General features: G+C 32.4%; 3 protein-coding genes across 7 annotated transcripts; 1 reads left to right on the top strand and 2 right to left on the bottom strand.

Annotated features, from left to right (window-relative positions):
• Window positions 1-60: 60 nt before the first annotated feature.
• LOC100741767 (GDP-mannose 4,6 dehydratase) lies at window positions 61-7,595 on the top strand. Of its 5 annotated transcripts, XR_004461261.1 has the most exons (10): window positions 61-198; window positions 560-672; window positions 894-1,136; window positions 1,216-1,408; window positions 1,488-1,720; window positions 1,796-2,011; window positions 2,083-2,151; window positions 5,109-5,267; window positions 6,362-6,579; window positions 7,154-7,595. XR_004461261.1 is itself a non-coding variant. In XM_033319571.1 (7 exons), the coding sequence occupies exons 1-7, from the start codon at window positions 619-621 to the stop codon at window positions 5,096-5,098; spliced, it is 1,026 nt and encodes a 341-aa protein (XP_033175462.1). In that variant the 5' UTR covers window positions 472-618; the 3' UTR covers window positions 5,099-5,113. The 5 variants fall into 5 exon arrangements, 2 of the variants coding, with proteins under 2 accessions (XP_033175462.1, XP_003484731.1); XR_004461259.1 differs by lacking the exon at window positions 61-198 and having other exon boundaries at window positions 472-672; XR_002946199.2 differs by lacking the exons at window positions 61-198; window positions 6,362-6,579 and having other exon boundaries at window positions 472-672.
• Window positions 2,957-4,568, bottom strand: LOC100741648 (forkhead box protein I1). Its single transcript, XM_024365927.2, has 2 exons — window positions 3,499-4,568; window positions 2,957-3,252 (listed from the first exon to the last, which is right to left on the bottom strand). The coding sequence occupies exons 1-2, from the start codon at window positions 4,084-4,086 to the stop codon at window positions 3,088-3,090; spliced, it is 753 nt and encodes a 250-aa protein (XP_024221695.1). The 5' UTR covers window positions 4,087-4,568; the 3' UTR covers window positions 2,957-3,087.
• A 55-nt stretch (window positions 7,596-7,650) lies between the features above and the next one.
• LOC100741527 (retinoid-inducible serine carboxypeptidase-like) lies at window positions 7,651-11,656 on the bottom strand. The gene is made up of 9 exons (XM_003484681.4): window positions 11,324-11,656; window positions 10,234-10,463; window positions 9,494-9,724; window positions 9,284-9,394; window positions 8,949-9,183; window positions 8,677-8,826; window positions 8,360-8,437; window positions 7,978-8,132; window positions 7,651-7,806 (listed from the first exon to the last, which is right to left on the bottom strand). The coding sequence occupies exons 1-9, from the start codon at window positions 11,379-11,381 to the stop codon at window positions 7,750-7,752; spliced, it is 1,305 nt and encodes a 434-aa protein (XP_003484729.1). The 5' UTR covers window positions 11,382-11,656; the 3' UTR covers window positions 7,651-7,749.
• Window positions 11,657-17,538: the final 5,882 nt, after the last annotated feature.

Below are 17,538 nucleotides of genomic sequence, written 5' to 3'. Positions count from 1 at the left end.
TCTAATGCTTTTAGATCACATTATTAGCTTGTTAATTGGCCGCTTTTATCCCCACTATGTATGACAAATGTCTAGGCGCGTAATTCTAGCATTATACGTGTTGAGTTGTTCAAAAGATTCGTAGCTGTTATCATTTTCTATTAAATAATGAAACATTCAAATAAATACTGTTTTTAGTTGGATATTAAAAAGAATTAGGTAGGAACATTGAAAATTCGTTAATAAAATAGATTTTTCTCGCATATAGTATAGTCTCATTATTATTTATAGCATCTGCAAAGTAATATAGTTTAATTTGGAGTAAATGAGGGATATGTAATTGTTAAATCAAATAATACAATTTTATTAATTCTAAATTAAATATTATTCTTTTTCTTCTCTCCACTTGTATAAACTCAAAATTGCGAATAGTATTGAGTTTCTATTGGTTATCGTACCTATTCTATTAACCGTATTGCTGTAGATATCTGTAATGTGAGGTTTATAGCTAGCATTGGAATGTATTGCACATGAATGAACGCAACAAATTATCTTATCAGTATTGATAACGTTCGGACAAGTTGGCAAAATTGAACGATATTGCAGAAGAATAAGACAAGTTTTTAATAGTGCATCGAGATGGCAACTGACGGCAGAAGACGCGTCGCATTAATTACTGGTATTACCGGACAAGTAAGGTTGCCATTTCATACTTTGTTGATATATAGTGGCTCAAGACTGTATTTGGAACTTATCATAGAAAATATTTATGTATCTATTACACGTGTTTCGTAAAACATCTTGAAATTTCATTGTGATAGAACACTATCTTTCATAGATACGTGTTAATTTTTTGTATTCTGTTTGGGAATTATATTATCTCAATTTGTTATATTACTATGTTTTCTTTCTAGGATGGTTCCTATTTAGCTGAATTCTTATTGGAAAAAGGATACGATGTACATGGTATAATTAGGAGAGCTAGTTCTTTTAATACTGCCCGAATTCAACATCTTTATGCAGATCCAAAATGCCACCGCCAAGGCAGAATGAAGCTTCATTATGGTGATATGACAGATTCCAGTAGTTTAGTTAAAGTGATTAGTTCTGTGCAACCAACAGAGATTTATAATCTTGCTGCTCAAAGTCATGTCATGGTACACATCTATTTTTGAAACTGTATTTTATGATTATTTATAAGAGTTTATTTGGCAATGTATTATTATGTTTTCATAGGTAAGTTTTGAAGTAAGTGAATATACTGCTGAAGTAGATGCAGTAGGAACAGTTAGATTATTAGATGCAATACGTACTTGTGGCCTTGAAAAATCTGTAAAATTTTACCATGCGTCAACATCTGAACTTTATGGCAGAGTAACTCAAGTACCACAAAATGAAAAAACTCCATTTTACCCTCGTTCACCGTATGGTGATTACATATAAATATTATCTTATGTTTAATTTTATATATTTTAAAATAACATTAATTTGAATATTAAAAATTTCAGCTTGCGCAAAATTATATAGCTTCTGGATTGTGGTAAACTATAGAGAAGCATATAATATGTTTGCATGTAATGGTATATTATTTAATCATGAAAGTCCTCGTAGAGGAGAGAACTTTGTTACAAGAAAAGTAACTAGATCTATAGCGAAGATACAGTTAGGTTTACAAGATGTTCTTGAACTAGGAAATTTAGATGCTAAACGAGATTGGGGACATGCAAAAGATTATGTTGAAGTAAGAGAAACATATATTATTCTTTATAATACTGGAAATATTTAGAAAGTTTCTTAAAATCTGTATACTTTACAGGCAATGTGGTTGATGTTGCAACAGCCAATTCCGGATGATTATGTTATAGCAACAGGAGAAACGCATAGTGTTAGAGAATTTGTGGAGGCAGCATTTCTATATGTAGGTCGTACTATTAAGTGGGAAGGTGAAGGTATAAACGAAATAGGACAGGATGCACAAACAGGACAAGTATTGGTTAAAGTAAATCCTAAATATTTCCGTCCGACGGAAGTCGTAAGTATTAATTATATGTAACAATAACTACACAGTATTGTAACATTAATTATAAATATTTGCTTGTACAGGATGTACTTTTGGGTGATGCTAATAAAGCGAAGGAAAAAATTGGCTGGAAACCTACTGTTACGTTTGAGGTATTTAATTATTAAAAAACTTGATACTAATATTTATAATAAATATAAATATATCCATAAATATAGTAAATATTTATATTTATATATAATAATATATAGTAATATATAAATATAAATATAGTATTAAGAAGTATTATTTTAGGGTCTTGTAAAGGATATGATGGATTCTGATTTAGAACTAATGAGAAAAAATTCGAATGCCTGAAATCATTGTTTATTGATGATAAGAAGTTGATAAGGGAGAAGCTGAAATTATCAAGATAAAGATATGATAGAAGTTAATGCATTTTTAAAATACATTCTATGTCTCCATGAGACAATAATATTCAAAGTAGGTTTACTATATTATAAGAAATTCTAATATAATATATATTCTTGGGTCAGACATAGATGAGCTTTCTACTATTTAAGATACAAAAAAAAAAATAGCTCTTTTTAGTTTATTGATATGTACTATACACATGTGAATACTAAATATTATTTAATTTTACTAGGTATAATCTCCATATACCATATATTTTGTAAAAGAATCGTCATAGATTTGTTATTACTCGTTTGCTGTTATGCTTTAAAGACTACATTCTAGAAGTTAAAAAATTATTCAACTTAAAAAAACATTTAATTGCTGAAAGATAGCACAATTCTTGTATACAACAAGTCTTCCTTGTACACACACTATAATTTTGTATATAATGTACCATATTTTAGATTAATCGTTAAATAATACTTTTAATCTTTATACGCAACATGGGATATATAATTAGAAAAATAAGCACATTTTTGTAATAAACAGCATTTATTTTATATTGTATTCAAGAATTTTCGATAACCTTAATTCAGTATATCGAATAAGTATACAATAACAATATCAAATCAATTATTTATTTACTTTACAATTAATTATTTTTATATTAAAAATGCATAGTTCCTACACATTTAAATAGGAGATTCGTTTGTGGATTTTCGCAAGATATTCTCGATCGTAAACATCATCGACTTTACACAATGTCCTTGAGCTTGTTCAGCATTTTTCTCAATTGTTTCACATCTCTGTTCATCTTTTTCCTTGCGTGTCAAATTGGATATGATTTCCGGCGAAACCTAAAATAACAAGGTATAAATTTACAAAAAAAATATAATCATCTTCCACATCATCTAAAAATTATTCCAACACTTGGATCAAGTAGACCCAGTTTCTTTTTAAGAAGGCATTGTAAGAAGCTCTGAAACCAAATTCGAAAACTAAAAAAGAAGAAACAAAGAAAAATGGGGAAAAGGAGTGAAAAAGAAAAAAGAAATAGTAAAATAAAATTTTTTAAAGATACAACTCAATTTGATTTTGCATACCGAGACCACCGTGTGATGCTGTTCCTGTTTATCCTGCGTCAATCCTCGTTGCCTCCTCATCCTTCTTCTTCTATAATTACCATGCTCGAACATCTCACTTGCAGAAGGATCTAAAGTCCAGTAGCTTCCTTTACCAGCTTGATCTTCCCCATTATCGTTTCCAATCACTTTATCCCTTGGTATCTTCACAAAGCAATCGTTTAAACTCAGATTATGCCTTATACTGTTCTGCCATCCTTGACGATTTTCTCTGTAATAAGGAAACCTATCCATAATGAATCTGTAGATCCCTGAAAGGGTGAGTCTCTGTTTAGGCGAAGAATTGATTGCCATGGCTATTAAAGCGATGTATGAGTATGGTGGTTTCTCATAGCGTGGCTGTGGTTTGTATCTTAGTAGAGGAAGGTCCCACGAAAGAGGCACGCTCCTCGTGGTCAACACATCCGGGACTAAGTTATAGCAGCTTGGTAGAGGACACATAGTTGGAAATGTTTCTTCTGTGCTCCAAAATTCGTAATTTCTGCGTAGATCGCAGTTGTAGATCTTCGACAAGGAGCAGGGGTGGTTTTGGTAGCTGTTTGGCTCCATTAGAAGATGGAATGATCAAAACATTTGATGTTCGTGCACTTTCTTATATTGTTATCGATATTTCTTCAAGTTATAAGGGACCGAAATTAGAATTTTTATTATTATTTGGATTTTTAGGATTGAAACTGAATTCTTTATTATTTGGAGTATTGGATTTTTTTAGAAGCCTATTATAAAATTGAAAACTTTGTAGTTTCATACAATTTCACTATCTCCTTCCTCTCTTCATGTTCTTATGCGTTATCCTCGTCGATCTTCGTTCTCATCGTCATTACCAGTGCCATTGTCCAAATTTTCAAAAGTCGTTTCAAGACTGTGATTCACACAGATACAATTTCACAAGTAAATAGCCTAAATCGCAAGCACTTCGTTCTCTGTGTCCACTTCTTTTGTCTTCAAGGACCAACAAGATCCAAGAAAATCCTCGAGTACCTCTACAGTCGAACCATGCATTCTTTCAGATTGAACAATCACCTAGAGAGCACTTCACAATCATTCACAATTAGTTTTATGATCTAATATCGTAATTCAACACTAGAAATTATAATTCAATTGTTCAACGCCAAGAAGAAAATTTATGAATAATTGAATCGTCCAGGGAGGAAAGTAGTACAATAACAGTACAATGACAATATCTTCAAAAAATTAATGAAGTTAATTCCGTAACGCATTGTGGGTGGTATATAATCGCATGTATGTAATTTCGGTTTCCGCAGAATATCGGAAGGTAAACAAATTGGCCAAACTGAAGACATCCAACGCAAAGTAAACGAAAGAGGTCGATTTACGTCTTCCGTCCACAATATTAATAAACTTAAACTTACGTATGTAAAGAAATAATACTAAATTTTCTTATATCATCTACCTAATTAAAAGAGAGACACACTTGTGTCATTTTTCCACTGATATCCTCAATTGTACTTCTTAATAAAAATAATTACTTTTGCTGATTGCTTAACTTGCTTTGTTAAAATGACACGACTGGTTCTTCTAGGTGTTAAACGTTGTATAATGCTTTTAAGATTGGAAACACTGAACCGCCTCGAACTGGTCCGAGTTCGTATACGTCGATGACTGACTACGATTTGCGGCTGGTTAGACCAATTCTCTAACGAAGGGTGTTTAATTTGACTCGGAGATTCAGAGGATGGACCAGCTCCGCCCATCGTGGCTTCCTGGAGGTACGTCGTTCGCGCGTTTTCAATGCGAGGGAGGCGTCGCGTTACCTATCTGAGACCCGTGGGTACATGTTTTATTGCTATTTACACATATGCTGTCCCAACACCCACGCCGGCAGTAAACGAGCCGATATGTAAACAAAGTTGCGGTAATTATACCGAAACCGTGCCGCTTCTTGGAACCGCTCTTGTCTTCCTCTTCTGTGCTCGCCACCCTCTCTTCCACGTTAGCGGGCCACGGTGACTTTGACTAGGGGGAAAACCGTCAAGTCACCCCTTTTCCAACGAAGTTTCGCGATTCACTTTCTGCTGGATTAGAAAGTAACGTTATAATTAATATTGGAACTATCGTATGTCTGAACTACTAACTGCTAACTACTAATTATTATAAATTTGGAAAATTTGTAAGTGAGTTAGGTATAAATTTTGTATCAATGAAATCCAGATTATACGCATATAATCTTATTAAAATCTATCTTATTAAGAATTTATCTTAGTAAATTCTAGATCTATAAAAGTTGTATGTGAAAGTTAAAATTGTATCATGAATAATTTAGATCTACATGTTTCAGGTTTATCAAATTTTTGTTTAAGATAAAATTTTATTATAAATTTTATTATTTATAATCGTCCTATATAATTATATTACCTATAATCGGTCAAATTAAATATCCTTTAAACAGAAGCTATTTATGTTTTCCTATTCTACTTTTATAGATCTATTTTACAATTGAGACAAAGCGTTATCAATAAAGGTTAACTTTTATCAATGCAGCTGTTAAACGAAGATATGTTCTTCACTTATCTTTGACTTGCTTTTACTAGGTTTGTTTCCACATTCTTCTTAATGCTTTTATTATCTCATTCTTAGCGATCATTAGTTGTCAGTATGCTGTTGTTACTAAAACAAATCAATATCAAGATCTTCTATTATAAATACTCCTACTTTTATTATATTCAAATATTTCTCTAAATTTTATGAAACCTTGATTCCTGAAGATTATCTAAAAAACTATCATCACATGAAATAACATTCTGCCGGTAATTTTTAACGATCCAGTAACTTAAAAATATTTCTTTCAATCGTGTTTTTGAAGAGGCCAAGCTACAGCTACGGCCGTAACCGAAGATGAAGAGATTGAGGGAAGAAACGTCGTTATTTGTTTGTTCGCCGTTTCTGGTGCCGTCCTTCGAGCTTCGTTCCATCTTGAAATATTAAGAAACAAATCACCGTGGATCTGACGGCGGAAGGAACCGGCGGATTAGCGTATTCAAAGCTCCAAAGTACCTTGGTCTCGTATCCCGGGCATCCTCGGTATGTTCTTCGAAAACAACCAGAATTGTCTTCGTGGTGTTAATCCTGCGCCCCTGTTTTCCGTTCCTTAAATCATCCCGATGGTATAAGTAAAGAAAAACATTTACAGAAGCTGCGGCAGATGGTAAAAATAATTTTCGTCTGAAAGAAAGTACATTTCTATTTTTTATTCAATACTATTATACTTTTTTATATTTATATTTTCTAGTTTTATCGGAATATTTTTAATTTTTTTTTTTATTATTTTTAAATTGATACAGTAGTATATGAAATATACTACTATAATATATAAAATTCCTGTAAAAGATTTTTAATTAATTTCATTTAAAGTCAAGACTTATTATCTACTCATTCAAATTTTAGATCAAAATATTGAGTAGTTATTTTTCCAGTTATAGCAAATTTTTCTAAACCATATATAATTTAGGTAGGAGTATAGGAATTTCAACTGCCATTAGAAGAAACTTTTAAAGAATTTCTTTATATAATATTTTAAAGAAGAACGTAAAGATATATGAGCGTTTTTCGGTGATTGGGCTGGGAAGAAAGATTTTTTCCTATGTTTTATTTACAGGATCGGGCAACCGCAGAAGCCTTTCCTCTTTATCGGCGATACTGCCCCGCAAGCGCAGGCGGTCTTGTTTGCGGATCGTTTCGTTTTACTGCCCAGTATCCGCTCGAATCTAAACAATCGTTCCTTATTGACAAAATCGGCGGGCGTCTGCGGCTTAGCCAGTTTCGGATTGTTGCTTCTGCGACGTTTTACGAGTGTGGGAAAATTCACAGCGCGAGCCAGAACCACGTCGTTCCGGTAAACCATTTCGCCTCAGGGCCCCGGCTAAATCGCAAAAAATAAACGAACAGTCCCTCGTGGTGGTGAATTTTCTTGGAAATAACGAGCATCGCTATCTTGCTGCGGTTATATCAGACCTTGAAAACGGACAACGCGATCGAAGAATCTGGTAATCGAATTTTCTTTTTGGCCATTAGTAGTTAAGTGGTTTGTTTGTAATTAACATAGCGAATGTCGTGAATTTGAAGTTTAATAAGTATGATACGGTGCAAAACGAATTTCTGTAACTGTCTTAATTTATTTAGTTCGTCCTAATTTTCATTCATTCAATGTTGGGTTCCATTTCATGCAATCAGCCTTTTCAAATGATTTGCTTGTTATTTTGTAAAGTCCTTTAATATCCATGCCATTGCTGCTGGATTATCCTTTGGTACCTGCATGATGAAGTAATTTTTATATAACATCTTTATATGAAATAATTATATTTATATAGAATAATCAGTTATAAAGGATGTTTCATAACATGTGGGACTAACTTCAATGATAAACAGAGGGTACGAATGACAAGTTATAAAACAACCTGAATGGTTAGATTTCTTATTTACCATGTGTCCGGCTCTGTTGACCCAGTACATAGAGAAATTGCCATAAGACTTTACATAGCCTTCGATGATGTTCTCTACTACCAAGGGAGCTCTGTCGGACCTGTGCCAGGAATTAGCGTCTTTCCACTGCATCTTTTCAACCCAGCGTAGAGTGCCTGCATCGTTGTATCAATATTATACTTTACGTAGTTATCGCAAAAATTATAGTTCTTTGAAAATGATGCAAAACGATTGCGCAGAAATGTATATTACATTTTTTATAAATAGTTTTCACATGAAATGTTTTTCATAATTTTGCAGTATTCTTTCTTTTTTCATTATTCTACTATTAAATCAAGGAATTGAAGAGATGTTAAGGTGATTATTTTAGAAATGAAGATACCTGGAGTGTCAACGATGAGGTCCATATGACCACTGATTACCACAACCTTTAGTTTAGTTTCGTTCAACAAACTTTCCACTAGAAAAACAAATTCGATATTAATTGATTAAGATTCTTTATTATTTGTAGAGAATGGTGTTTGTTTGACAGTTGCACATAGCGGCGACATTGTTTTGCTCGGAGTTTATTTATTATTACATTATGTATGTCTTAACGATGTTGATACTCCGAGGCAAAACAACAACATGATTCGAATTGTCCTCTAGCTCATGTGCCGCTACATATTCTTAATGTTCCTATTATCTATTAGACAGTACCTATATGGATAACAGGCTTCATGAAATCTTCTCTTAATTTGCTGAACACCAGACTGGATTGGGTGCTATGATTAGAAGGTAGATTAAGGCTTTTTTTTACAGGGCCGTTCATCAGCTTGCTTAAGGATTCCTGGCTGAAGATGGAATATTCTAAAACGATCAAATAATTCTTCAAAATTATCGTCCTGTATAATCAATTAATATTAATATTATTATATATCGTTATGTATGGATCATTGACAATTATATTAAATAATAAATTATATTTTTACCTTGAGCAAATGTTGGTTCTGACACAAGCCTTTGCATAAGGGAGAGTTGATTGCTATCGGGTTCTATTTTCGTTAGAATGTTATAGAAATCGATATTATTAGTAACTTCACCAATCACTCCTTCGGTATAGCTCCACAGCTTGGTTGCGTTTGTCCATCTTTTGTTATCTACGGCCTCTTTTGTTCGTAGAGCTGCTTTGTTGATCTTCTCATAGCCGTCAGTGTCTACCATACCCTACAAAAATATTTTGCCAATTAATATGAAAAATGGATAGTGTATAGATGATGTAAAAACTGAAAATATAACTGATAACATTAAAGAAGGTTTGTCGTACTGTGGCGAGTAAAAAGGGCGCCCAAGTCATCACGGAATCAATGGGGGAGATCCAGGCGTCACCAAGGGCTACACCCTTCAAGTTACTCTTAATTTTTTCTTCTTGTTGTGCCTGTAATTTTAAAAAGAAAGATGAAGCAATGGCAAAAGGAACATACATGCAAAAGTCGGATATTAAATAAAATAATTTAATTAAAATATATTACCTTACCTTGTACCATGAAAGAGCAAATTCTGCACCCATTTTTCCTCCATAAGACTCAGTGGTGATATATGTGGGCACATTAGCGAATTCCGGTAGCTGTTTCAAGAAACCTTTTATACATTCCAAGAGATCGTGTGCGATCTCTGCATTCGTTGTCGTATATCCTCCTAGCGTAGTGGTATAACTGAAGCCCGTGCCGACTGGGTTGTCGATGAAGAGAACGTTGTAATCTTTCACCTGTGAATGTTTCAATATTTATTTATGATATTTATATCTACTTAATTACTCATAAAGCTTCAAGAAATTATTTCAGAGATATTTTTATCAACGACTTTTTTTAGCTAACTTTCCGTGTACGTAATGAAAATACTAAATGTAATATTAATAATAATCTTCGATAGACTTTTATAAAAAATTCTATGGTTTGTCGGAAATATTGATTTATAAAGAAAGTATATATATACTTATATAACATATCAATCTCTAGTTTTAATGTTACATTAAAACTGTTCATAAGAAGATTAATTTCTTTTTAATCACGACTAGATTATGAAACCGGACATGACTAGATTATGAAATCGGACATCTATTTGCTTTACCAATGATCTAATTTCATTTGACGAATTTCAAGTTAACACCGATATCGGGGCTTGCTTAGATGGAACACGATAAAACAAGAAAGAAAGATCGACCAAATCGATAAGTTTTAACTCATGTTAAAGTCATCTGTTGACTTTCTGTCCTACCCAAGTGAAATTCCTCGGCTTCAAGTTGACGTCCAGAGGTCCAAGTTCCTCAAAGTTACCATAGGATGTGGAGGATGCCCCGGGTCCACCTTGCAACCAGATGATCAACGGTTTCTCATAGTAGGATGACACATTCGCGGTGGTATAATAAAGCCACCAGAACATTTGCGAAGTCGGTCGTACTTTCACGTATCCCCATTCTTGTTCTCCAGGACCAAATCCTTTTTTGGCTGTCGAGTAAAAGCGTTGTTTGATTAGAAGCGTAATCTTTGGCGTATTTGCATAAGAGTTTTAAAGATTTCGTAATTTCTAGTCAAAGTAAACGAAGGATAGATGGTGTTAATATGTTGACGCTACTAAAATTACTAGAAGTGATCATAGTTGAGTTACTTCAAAAAGAAATGCCACATTACAGAATAGCGTGTGGAATATAACGTTAATTCTTTTCTTATTTATTTATTTTTCTTTCTTCTTTGTTGAAGAATATCTGACCTGAATTACAACGACTGAAGAATATGGTGCAAGGAAGTGTAAAGACGAGTAGCTTCAACTATGCAGATTTTAACTTGGATGTCTACGTATATTTGCTGAGCTTTAGAATATGACAGTACAAACAGGAATATTCTTCTGCAGAGTAAACGATTTGGTCACTTTCGCATAACTATTGACAGAACTTTTTCTTTTTTGTGGATAAACGAGTAAATGATATCTCGTAGAACATTAGTGTTTAGTTATTTGAAAAAATATTTGAAATAAAGTATCTCAATTAGACTGGAAAGATCTAGTTTGAAAATGATAATTTCATAAAACAGGAATTTAAAATAGAAAATGGTGTTGTTGTAGAAATCTAATAAATAGGATATACATATTTATACTTAAATATCATATTTTATTAGCACCATATCTTAATACATAACAACATCCTACTATATCTTGAAGCATATTTTCAGTATAGGTACTATTATATATTGCTATTATATGTACATGTTATACATTATTATATATAATATATATAATAATATATATAATAATGTATACATATAGTACTTAAATATAGTACCTATATTATACTTATCCAGATTATACTTACAAAGGACTTCGGAAGCGAAGCACAGTGTTACAAGCAGGAGTGTCAAGAACTTCATCATTGTTGCTTGAATAACAGACAATTAAAGACTGAACGTTTATACCACGAATCTCGACAGGATGGTCTTATCTACCATTAGCGAGCGATTGATTAGATATACAGGGACCGATTAATCCCGCTGTTTAAGGTTTCCACATTTTTCGGTGACCCAATCTGCTGCAATCGAACGGGGTGATTTCCTATTAATGATATCCCATTAATTCCTTCCACTCGAAGGATTTTGTAAATGATTACCATCCTCCTCAGGTGATCGCACTAAGCTCATCAGCAAGTCACAAGCGTATAAATACCTCGCCTTACATGTTGTTATTTTGTTTCCCGTTAGTCGATTCTGTCGAATTGTATGCGACTCTCCAACTGCTATTCGGGACATCGAGCTGGTTTCCAGAAATATTTAAAAATAATGATAATAAAAAAAAGAGGAAAATAGGGACGAGTACCGCTTTCACGAACGAAATGTAAATAACAGTTATTCCGTGTGTACCAGTTCTGTGCAACAGGTTTTACGGTTTTCTGACTTTTTAAGTAATTTTTTAACTCCTGTTTAACATCTATATATTTTTCCTTGACATTTTCTGGAACGTCGTCTTTTTCTATGTTAAACATTTTAATTTTAACTGATTAATTTCTTCATAAAAGAATCGATCAATCTTATTAGTTGAACGAATAATAATTTACTTTTTATTTCTTTTCGATATCTTTAATCAATCAAAACGATAAATTAGCGATTTTCTATTTTGTACGGGCGAGACAATTGATCATTATGATTGGTAGATCAACTATAGCTATATAAATAATTATTGTGAAATCAAGCCATCCCGTCGAAGGTCAAGTTTACGGAGAATTTAAGAAAGAAACCTGAAGAACTCGCTAGTTTCTTGATTTCGATATCATTGATGTAACTCGTAATACTTGTATCTATGTGCTAGAGATGTATGGAACAGGAATTGCGGCTGATTTCTGTGTCAACGCTCCAGAATGTGGACATAGATACGAAATCTCATAAAAACACGCATTTGTTGATTTAAGCTATCGGATGATTTATTACCTATCAGAAATTCTATTATTTATGAAATTTGTTTCTTCCTGGGAAAATGTTTCCGGCATAAATACGATGGAATTCTTAAAATTTCCTCAACTAGCATTTTGGATCCACTTTTATGCGCGTTTATCTACGATGAGCCTTGTTACCTTTATTATTGATTTAGTCATATGATTATTTTATTAAATACATTATGTTATTATTATATTATTATTCAGTCTACTATTCATATCAATATATATTATATTATCATACCACTATTAAGACTTTTCCTAAGAATTTCTTCAAACTCTATTATTGCGAAATGCATGTTTTCACTCTACAATAATCTCAACAATCTTTCTCGTGAGTCGAAATTTCTTAAGGCTACAAGCAAAAGTCACAGTCATCCACACAAACATTAGTTTGTTAACCAATTAACACATTCATCTCTGCCGCACAACGGTGAAATTTCATTTCCGTTTTCCCTCCTTCAAAACATTCTTTTCTTATTCTTTCCGTGCTCGGGTCGCAGGTTTTCATTCGCCTTTGTTGTCGAGACTGATCTCATTTGCATAACGTAGGAAAGATAATACAGAATCCGAAGAAGAATGGAGAAAGACGATGAAGTTGTTAGAAAATTTGAGAATGATGTTTAATTAGTGAATAGTACTTTCAAGTGTAAAACAATACGAGCTGCTCGGAAATGGAAGAATTCTGATCAGTGATGATATTTAGAAATGTCTGAAGATCTCTGGTTCAAATAGCACCAATACAATTTTTTTTCGTAGAAACCAATTTTTTTTCCTCTAATATTTAATTCTTCGGTATATGTGTATATAATCTCTACAATTTTTAATATGTGTATGTATAATATGTACGCTGTATTAAAGTATCTTCAATATCTGCAAAGGATTGAAGAGTGAATAAAAAGGAAAAAGATACTTTAGAGAATATGGACAAGCGGACATAAATCTGTACCTATACGTATCTATAGGTATCTATATGCGTAAGATAGTGAATAGTTTGTAGAATAAACAGAGATTAATGTACACAGTTTGGTTGAACGAACCTTATTTCTAAGAATAAAGAAACAAAATGATAAGATGGGAATAGCTACCGTAAAATATTAAACACACACGTGGTTACTATTTCCTATTGATGATTGTTGCCTTCGGTTATCCTTGATCCCTCTTAAAAAGAGAAATCGCGGTTGACCAGTCGATTCGTAGAAAGAGATCCACAATTGCAGGTTCTATGCAAAATTTCGCAAAATTTCCCGGATACCATTACCATTTTCTGTGTCCTCGATGCACGTGTAACATGGAACATTGTAGTCGAGGATATTGCAAATATACTTGTTTTTCTTATTCATTATAATTGAGATTTTCTTCTGCTTTTTCTTTTTCGTTTCTTGTTATTATTTGATTTATTGTTAGATATTTACTTAGCATCTTGTGGATTCTGTTGGAATGCAAAGGTATACATATATGTAGTTACTATTTTACGACACGGACGACACGTGTGTACGTGTTACGCAATTTGCTGTGTTACGAAGTTGAAGAAGTGAGGCACGTCGGATCGTTTCGTCGTTAGTCGTTATAGAAATTCTAGTCACGAATCGAACGTTGAACCGTTTCGGAATACAATCTTCTTTCGTATTTCGTTAATCGTAGCAGCTTAATCAGATGGGTGTTCATTCTGAAATTTTACGCATCGTCAGTCTTTCTTTGCTCCAATATTTTTGGTAGCTTTCCTTGATTTTTTTAAATTTTACGGTGTTGTAATTATAAATAAATGTTTCTAGATATATACCTAGTATATATAGGTATATGCCTAAAATAGATTTGCCTTATTTCTGACTCTTTGGTTTTCTTTGATAGATAATTACTGAATTTCTTCGTCATGAAGGGTCAATAAGTCTTCCAAGGTCGTTAAAGTATATTAAGAAGTCCAGTGGATAACTAAACATACAAAAAAGGTACATTTCCATTCATTGTGTTTCGTTCGACTATCCTTGAAGCTAGCATTGAGAAATATTTTTTTCTTAATCGCACCTCAACGACGAATGCTCGACTGATGACGTTGCCACTTTCCCCTCGTAACTATTTTTCACTTTCAAAGTGCGTACGCGATCGATAGGGAGCATTTCTCCGGCGTTTTAAACATCAATTTACTCGAATTTGTTCAGGGCAACAGCCAAGCGATCGATTATCGTTAATCTTGCTCGTTATGATCGCTTCTATTAAAGAGAAAATAATCAGCAACACTCTTTATCGCAGCACTCGAACTTCTTGACACTTCGATGGCATTTGATTGAATTGTCAACGAGATAATAATTAATCTCATGATAGTCACAATTGAATTGGATTTCGTAGAGTTCATTGATTTCAGATTTTTAAATACGGGTTGATTGATCGTTAACTTGAAATTTCTTATCACTAGCGTGTTTCTTTTAATTGGAAACATAAGACATATCTTCTAAGATCTAAAAAACTTATGTTTGTGAGAATTGTCTGGTATGGAAAAGATATCTTTATATTAAATTGTTGAGTTGAGTATCTTAAATGAAATAGTATATTGTATCGGTATATTATTAGTCAATAAAAGATTGACTTAATTTATTTAAATAAAATATTACGTTTTTATGAAATACTACTTTTGTGCTCAATCATTGTTGTGGTCGAATAGGAGCTCTCTCATGAATGCAAATGATTAGCTTGTACCTCATCAATACCACTCTATTCTTCAACTCACAGCTATGAGATGACAGGTATGATAAATTGCACTGACGCAGCGCATAGTCTTACTGAAAATATTTATAAATAAGTTCTATGAATTTTCATTTAATGTACATACTATTATCTGAAAATTCTTTGTAATAGTACAAAACAAGCATGGTCATTCTTTCCTCCTACTTTTAAAGCACCAACCTCATACTATTTAATTTTATTAAATCTTTACCCAATTTATCATCTAAAAATCAGAATAAAGAAATAAACTATCAATCAATAATAATACGTGATAAATAATGCACAAACAGTACCTCCAATAAAGAGAATGTACACGTATTATGCAAATTATGGTTGTGGCTTCGCTTCCAAATTGAAAATAATTATCCTTATATAAGTCTCTTCCGGATTCTCTTCAGGAAGAAGCAAACAATTTCGTCCGGGCTCTATGTCGACGTTGAACAAAAAATCGGCAGCTTGCGTAACCACTAGTATTACCCACTATATCGTGAAAGTTCTACCGAGAATTAAGAAAGGAATGAGAAGAAAGTGAAAAAAATGACGTGTTTAACGAAATTTTATTTATAAAAATTTGTCTTGCTTACGTTTTTTCAAGTTAAAGTCATAAAACTATTAAAATAATAATTACAATACCTTTGAAAAACGATACACAGAGAGAAATATTTCCCCCATATCTTGAAGAGGTGCTGGAAGTTTTCTTTCATTGAAGCGTTTGTTTGATCGTTTATAGGTGTTTGTATATTTTCAATTCTACAAAAAAGAGAATTTTTATTTGATTTTTACTTCTGAGTGGTAAAAAAGAATGTAGGAAATTAAGAGTCTAATTTTTATACATCTTGTAGTATCTGTTTTACAACCTTCTTGTTGGCCATTTTGAGTGTCCGATAATACGGAATCAATGATAAGATCAATTACATATCGACGCTGAGTATGCAATTAGAAAGATTAGTCAAACCGTGAATGTTCCGTTTGGATAAGTTCAAGTAATAAAGATAATGGGAATAATAGGCAGGATGTGACGATTGAGATAGCGAAGAAAAAGGCGATAATGAGGGACGAGTGTCGATTGACGAGAATTCTATGTTTTCCTGAACAACGGTCTCGTAGCGTAAATGTCGATTTTTTCAGAAGCGAATTAAGGGTGAGAACAAGGGTAGCTGATGATATTGTATGTATATGCAGAAGAAATATGCAGAAGAAATATTAATTGTATAGTCACACGGTATATGAAGATGTTTATAGTTATTCTATCGATTATAAGAGATCCAGTGCTTTGAATTATTCTCCATTTTCATGTTCAACACATCTTTGGTTCATCCATTTTGGATTCTGAAATTGCATTAAATATTATTTCAGTAATAATATTACAGAAATATATTACTTAATTTAAATATTTACATATACTTATTCTTTAGGCTTTATTTAATTATTAAAAAAAAAATATCTTTATGACTACTGAGGTATTAAAATTGAAAAAATGAAAAAGTTCGTGGTACATTAAGAGAGACATCAGATTTGAGGTCGTACTTCCTGGTCGAACTTTTACTCACGTTCGGAATGCAGTTCGTACATGGATTCTTCATTATACACTTTAAAGAGTATTTCACTTACATATTTGACATAATGGTCGGTAGAAAATCCGCCTTTTTCATTGTAGGCAACTAGATATGTCAAACATTTGTCTTCTCTTTGGTTTTTGAAATAAACCTGCAGAATTTATTTATCTACTTCATGATAAAAGTTTTTCGTAATATATCCTGTAAACATATATTCAGAAGTTACTTCCTTAAACAGAAAAATTCAAACTTGAGTCATTAATTTTAAATAGAAATGTCTAAATTCAAATTCAAATTTTTAAATTTAAATTCAAATTCAAATTTTTAAATTTAAATTTAAATTTAAACTTATATTCAAATTTAAATAAAAATTTTCAAGTCAAGGGTCTGGAAGTCTCGCGCGCGACACTTACTCTAATCACCAATAATAAAGATCGAAATTGAGGAAAACCAGAGTGAAAATGTTAACAGTTTAACGTAATCGTTTTGCAGCTCACGTGGCCGCTTGTGTATTCGAACAAATCTAAAATCACAGTACGTGCTACTTATACATATCGTATTTGTTGCATGCAAAACAGTATCATGAGTTTCTAACGCGTTTTCAGCCACTGAATTCTCAAGGATTTGCAACAATTATATAACATATTACAAACATAACTTTCTAACAATTCTAATAAAATACCTTTCAACATTGATGAAACACTATCGTTATTCTGAATATTAAAATCCAATTAAGATATTGTTACATTTTTATATTTAGACATTTGCGATTCACTGCTTTTGAAATGTAAATCACTTTAAATATTCATTAATAGGATACAGATATCA

Source organism: Bombus impatiens, unplaced genomic scaffold, assembly GCF_000188095.3.
Source record: "Bombus impatiens unplaced genomic scaffold, BIMP_2.2 scf_0019, whole genome shotgun sequence".
Taxonomy (NCBI): domain Eukaryota; kingdom Metazoa; phylum Arthropoda; class Insecta; order Hymenoptera; family Apidae; genus Bombus; species Bombus impatiens.
The sequence above is the reverse complement of the archived record's forward strand: the minus strand, read 5'-3'. Positions and strand labels throughout refer to the sequence as shown.

Bases quoted from the DNA above. Each gene is read 5' to 3' on its own strand.
- LOC100741767 (XM_003484683.4), top strand. From the start codon at position 619: ATGGCAACTGACGGCAGAAGACGCGTCGCATTAATTACTGGTATTACC. The intron at 673-893 runs GTAAGGTTGCCA...TTTTCTTTCTAG, and splicing joins TTACTGGTATTACCGGACAA to GATGGTTCCTATTTAGCTGA. The intron at 2,012-2,082 runs GTAAGTATTAAT...TTGCTTGTACAG, and splicing joins ATTTCCGTCCGACGGAAGTC to GATGTACTTTTGGGTGATGC.
- LOC100741648 (XM_024365927.2), bottom strand. From the start codon at position 4,086: ATGGAGCCAAACAGCTACCAAAACCACCCCTGCTCCTTGTCGAAGATC. The intron at 3,253-3,498 runs GTATGCAAAATC...TTGTTATTTTAG, and splicing joins AGCATCACACGGTGGTCTCG to GTTTCGCCGGAAATCATATC.
- LOC100741527 (XM_003484681.4), bottom strand. From the start codon at position 11,381: ATGATGAAGTTCTTGACACTCCTGCTTGTAACACTGTGCTTCGCTTCC. The intron at 10,464-11,323 runs GTAAGTATAATC...TTTACTCGACAG, and splicing joins CTTCGCTTCCGAAGTCCTTT to CCAAAAAAGGATTTGGTCCT. The intron at 9,184-9,283 runs GTACGACAAACC...ATATTTTTGTAG, and splicing joins CGCCCTTTTTACTCGCCACA to GGTATGGTAGACACTGACGG.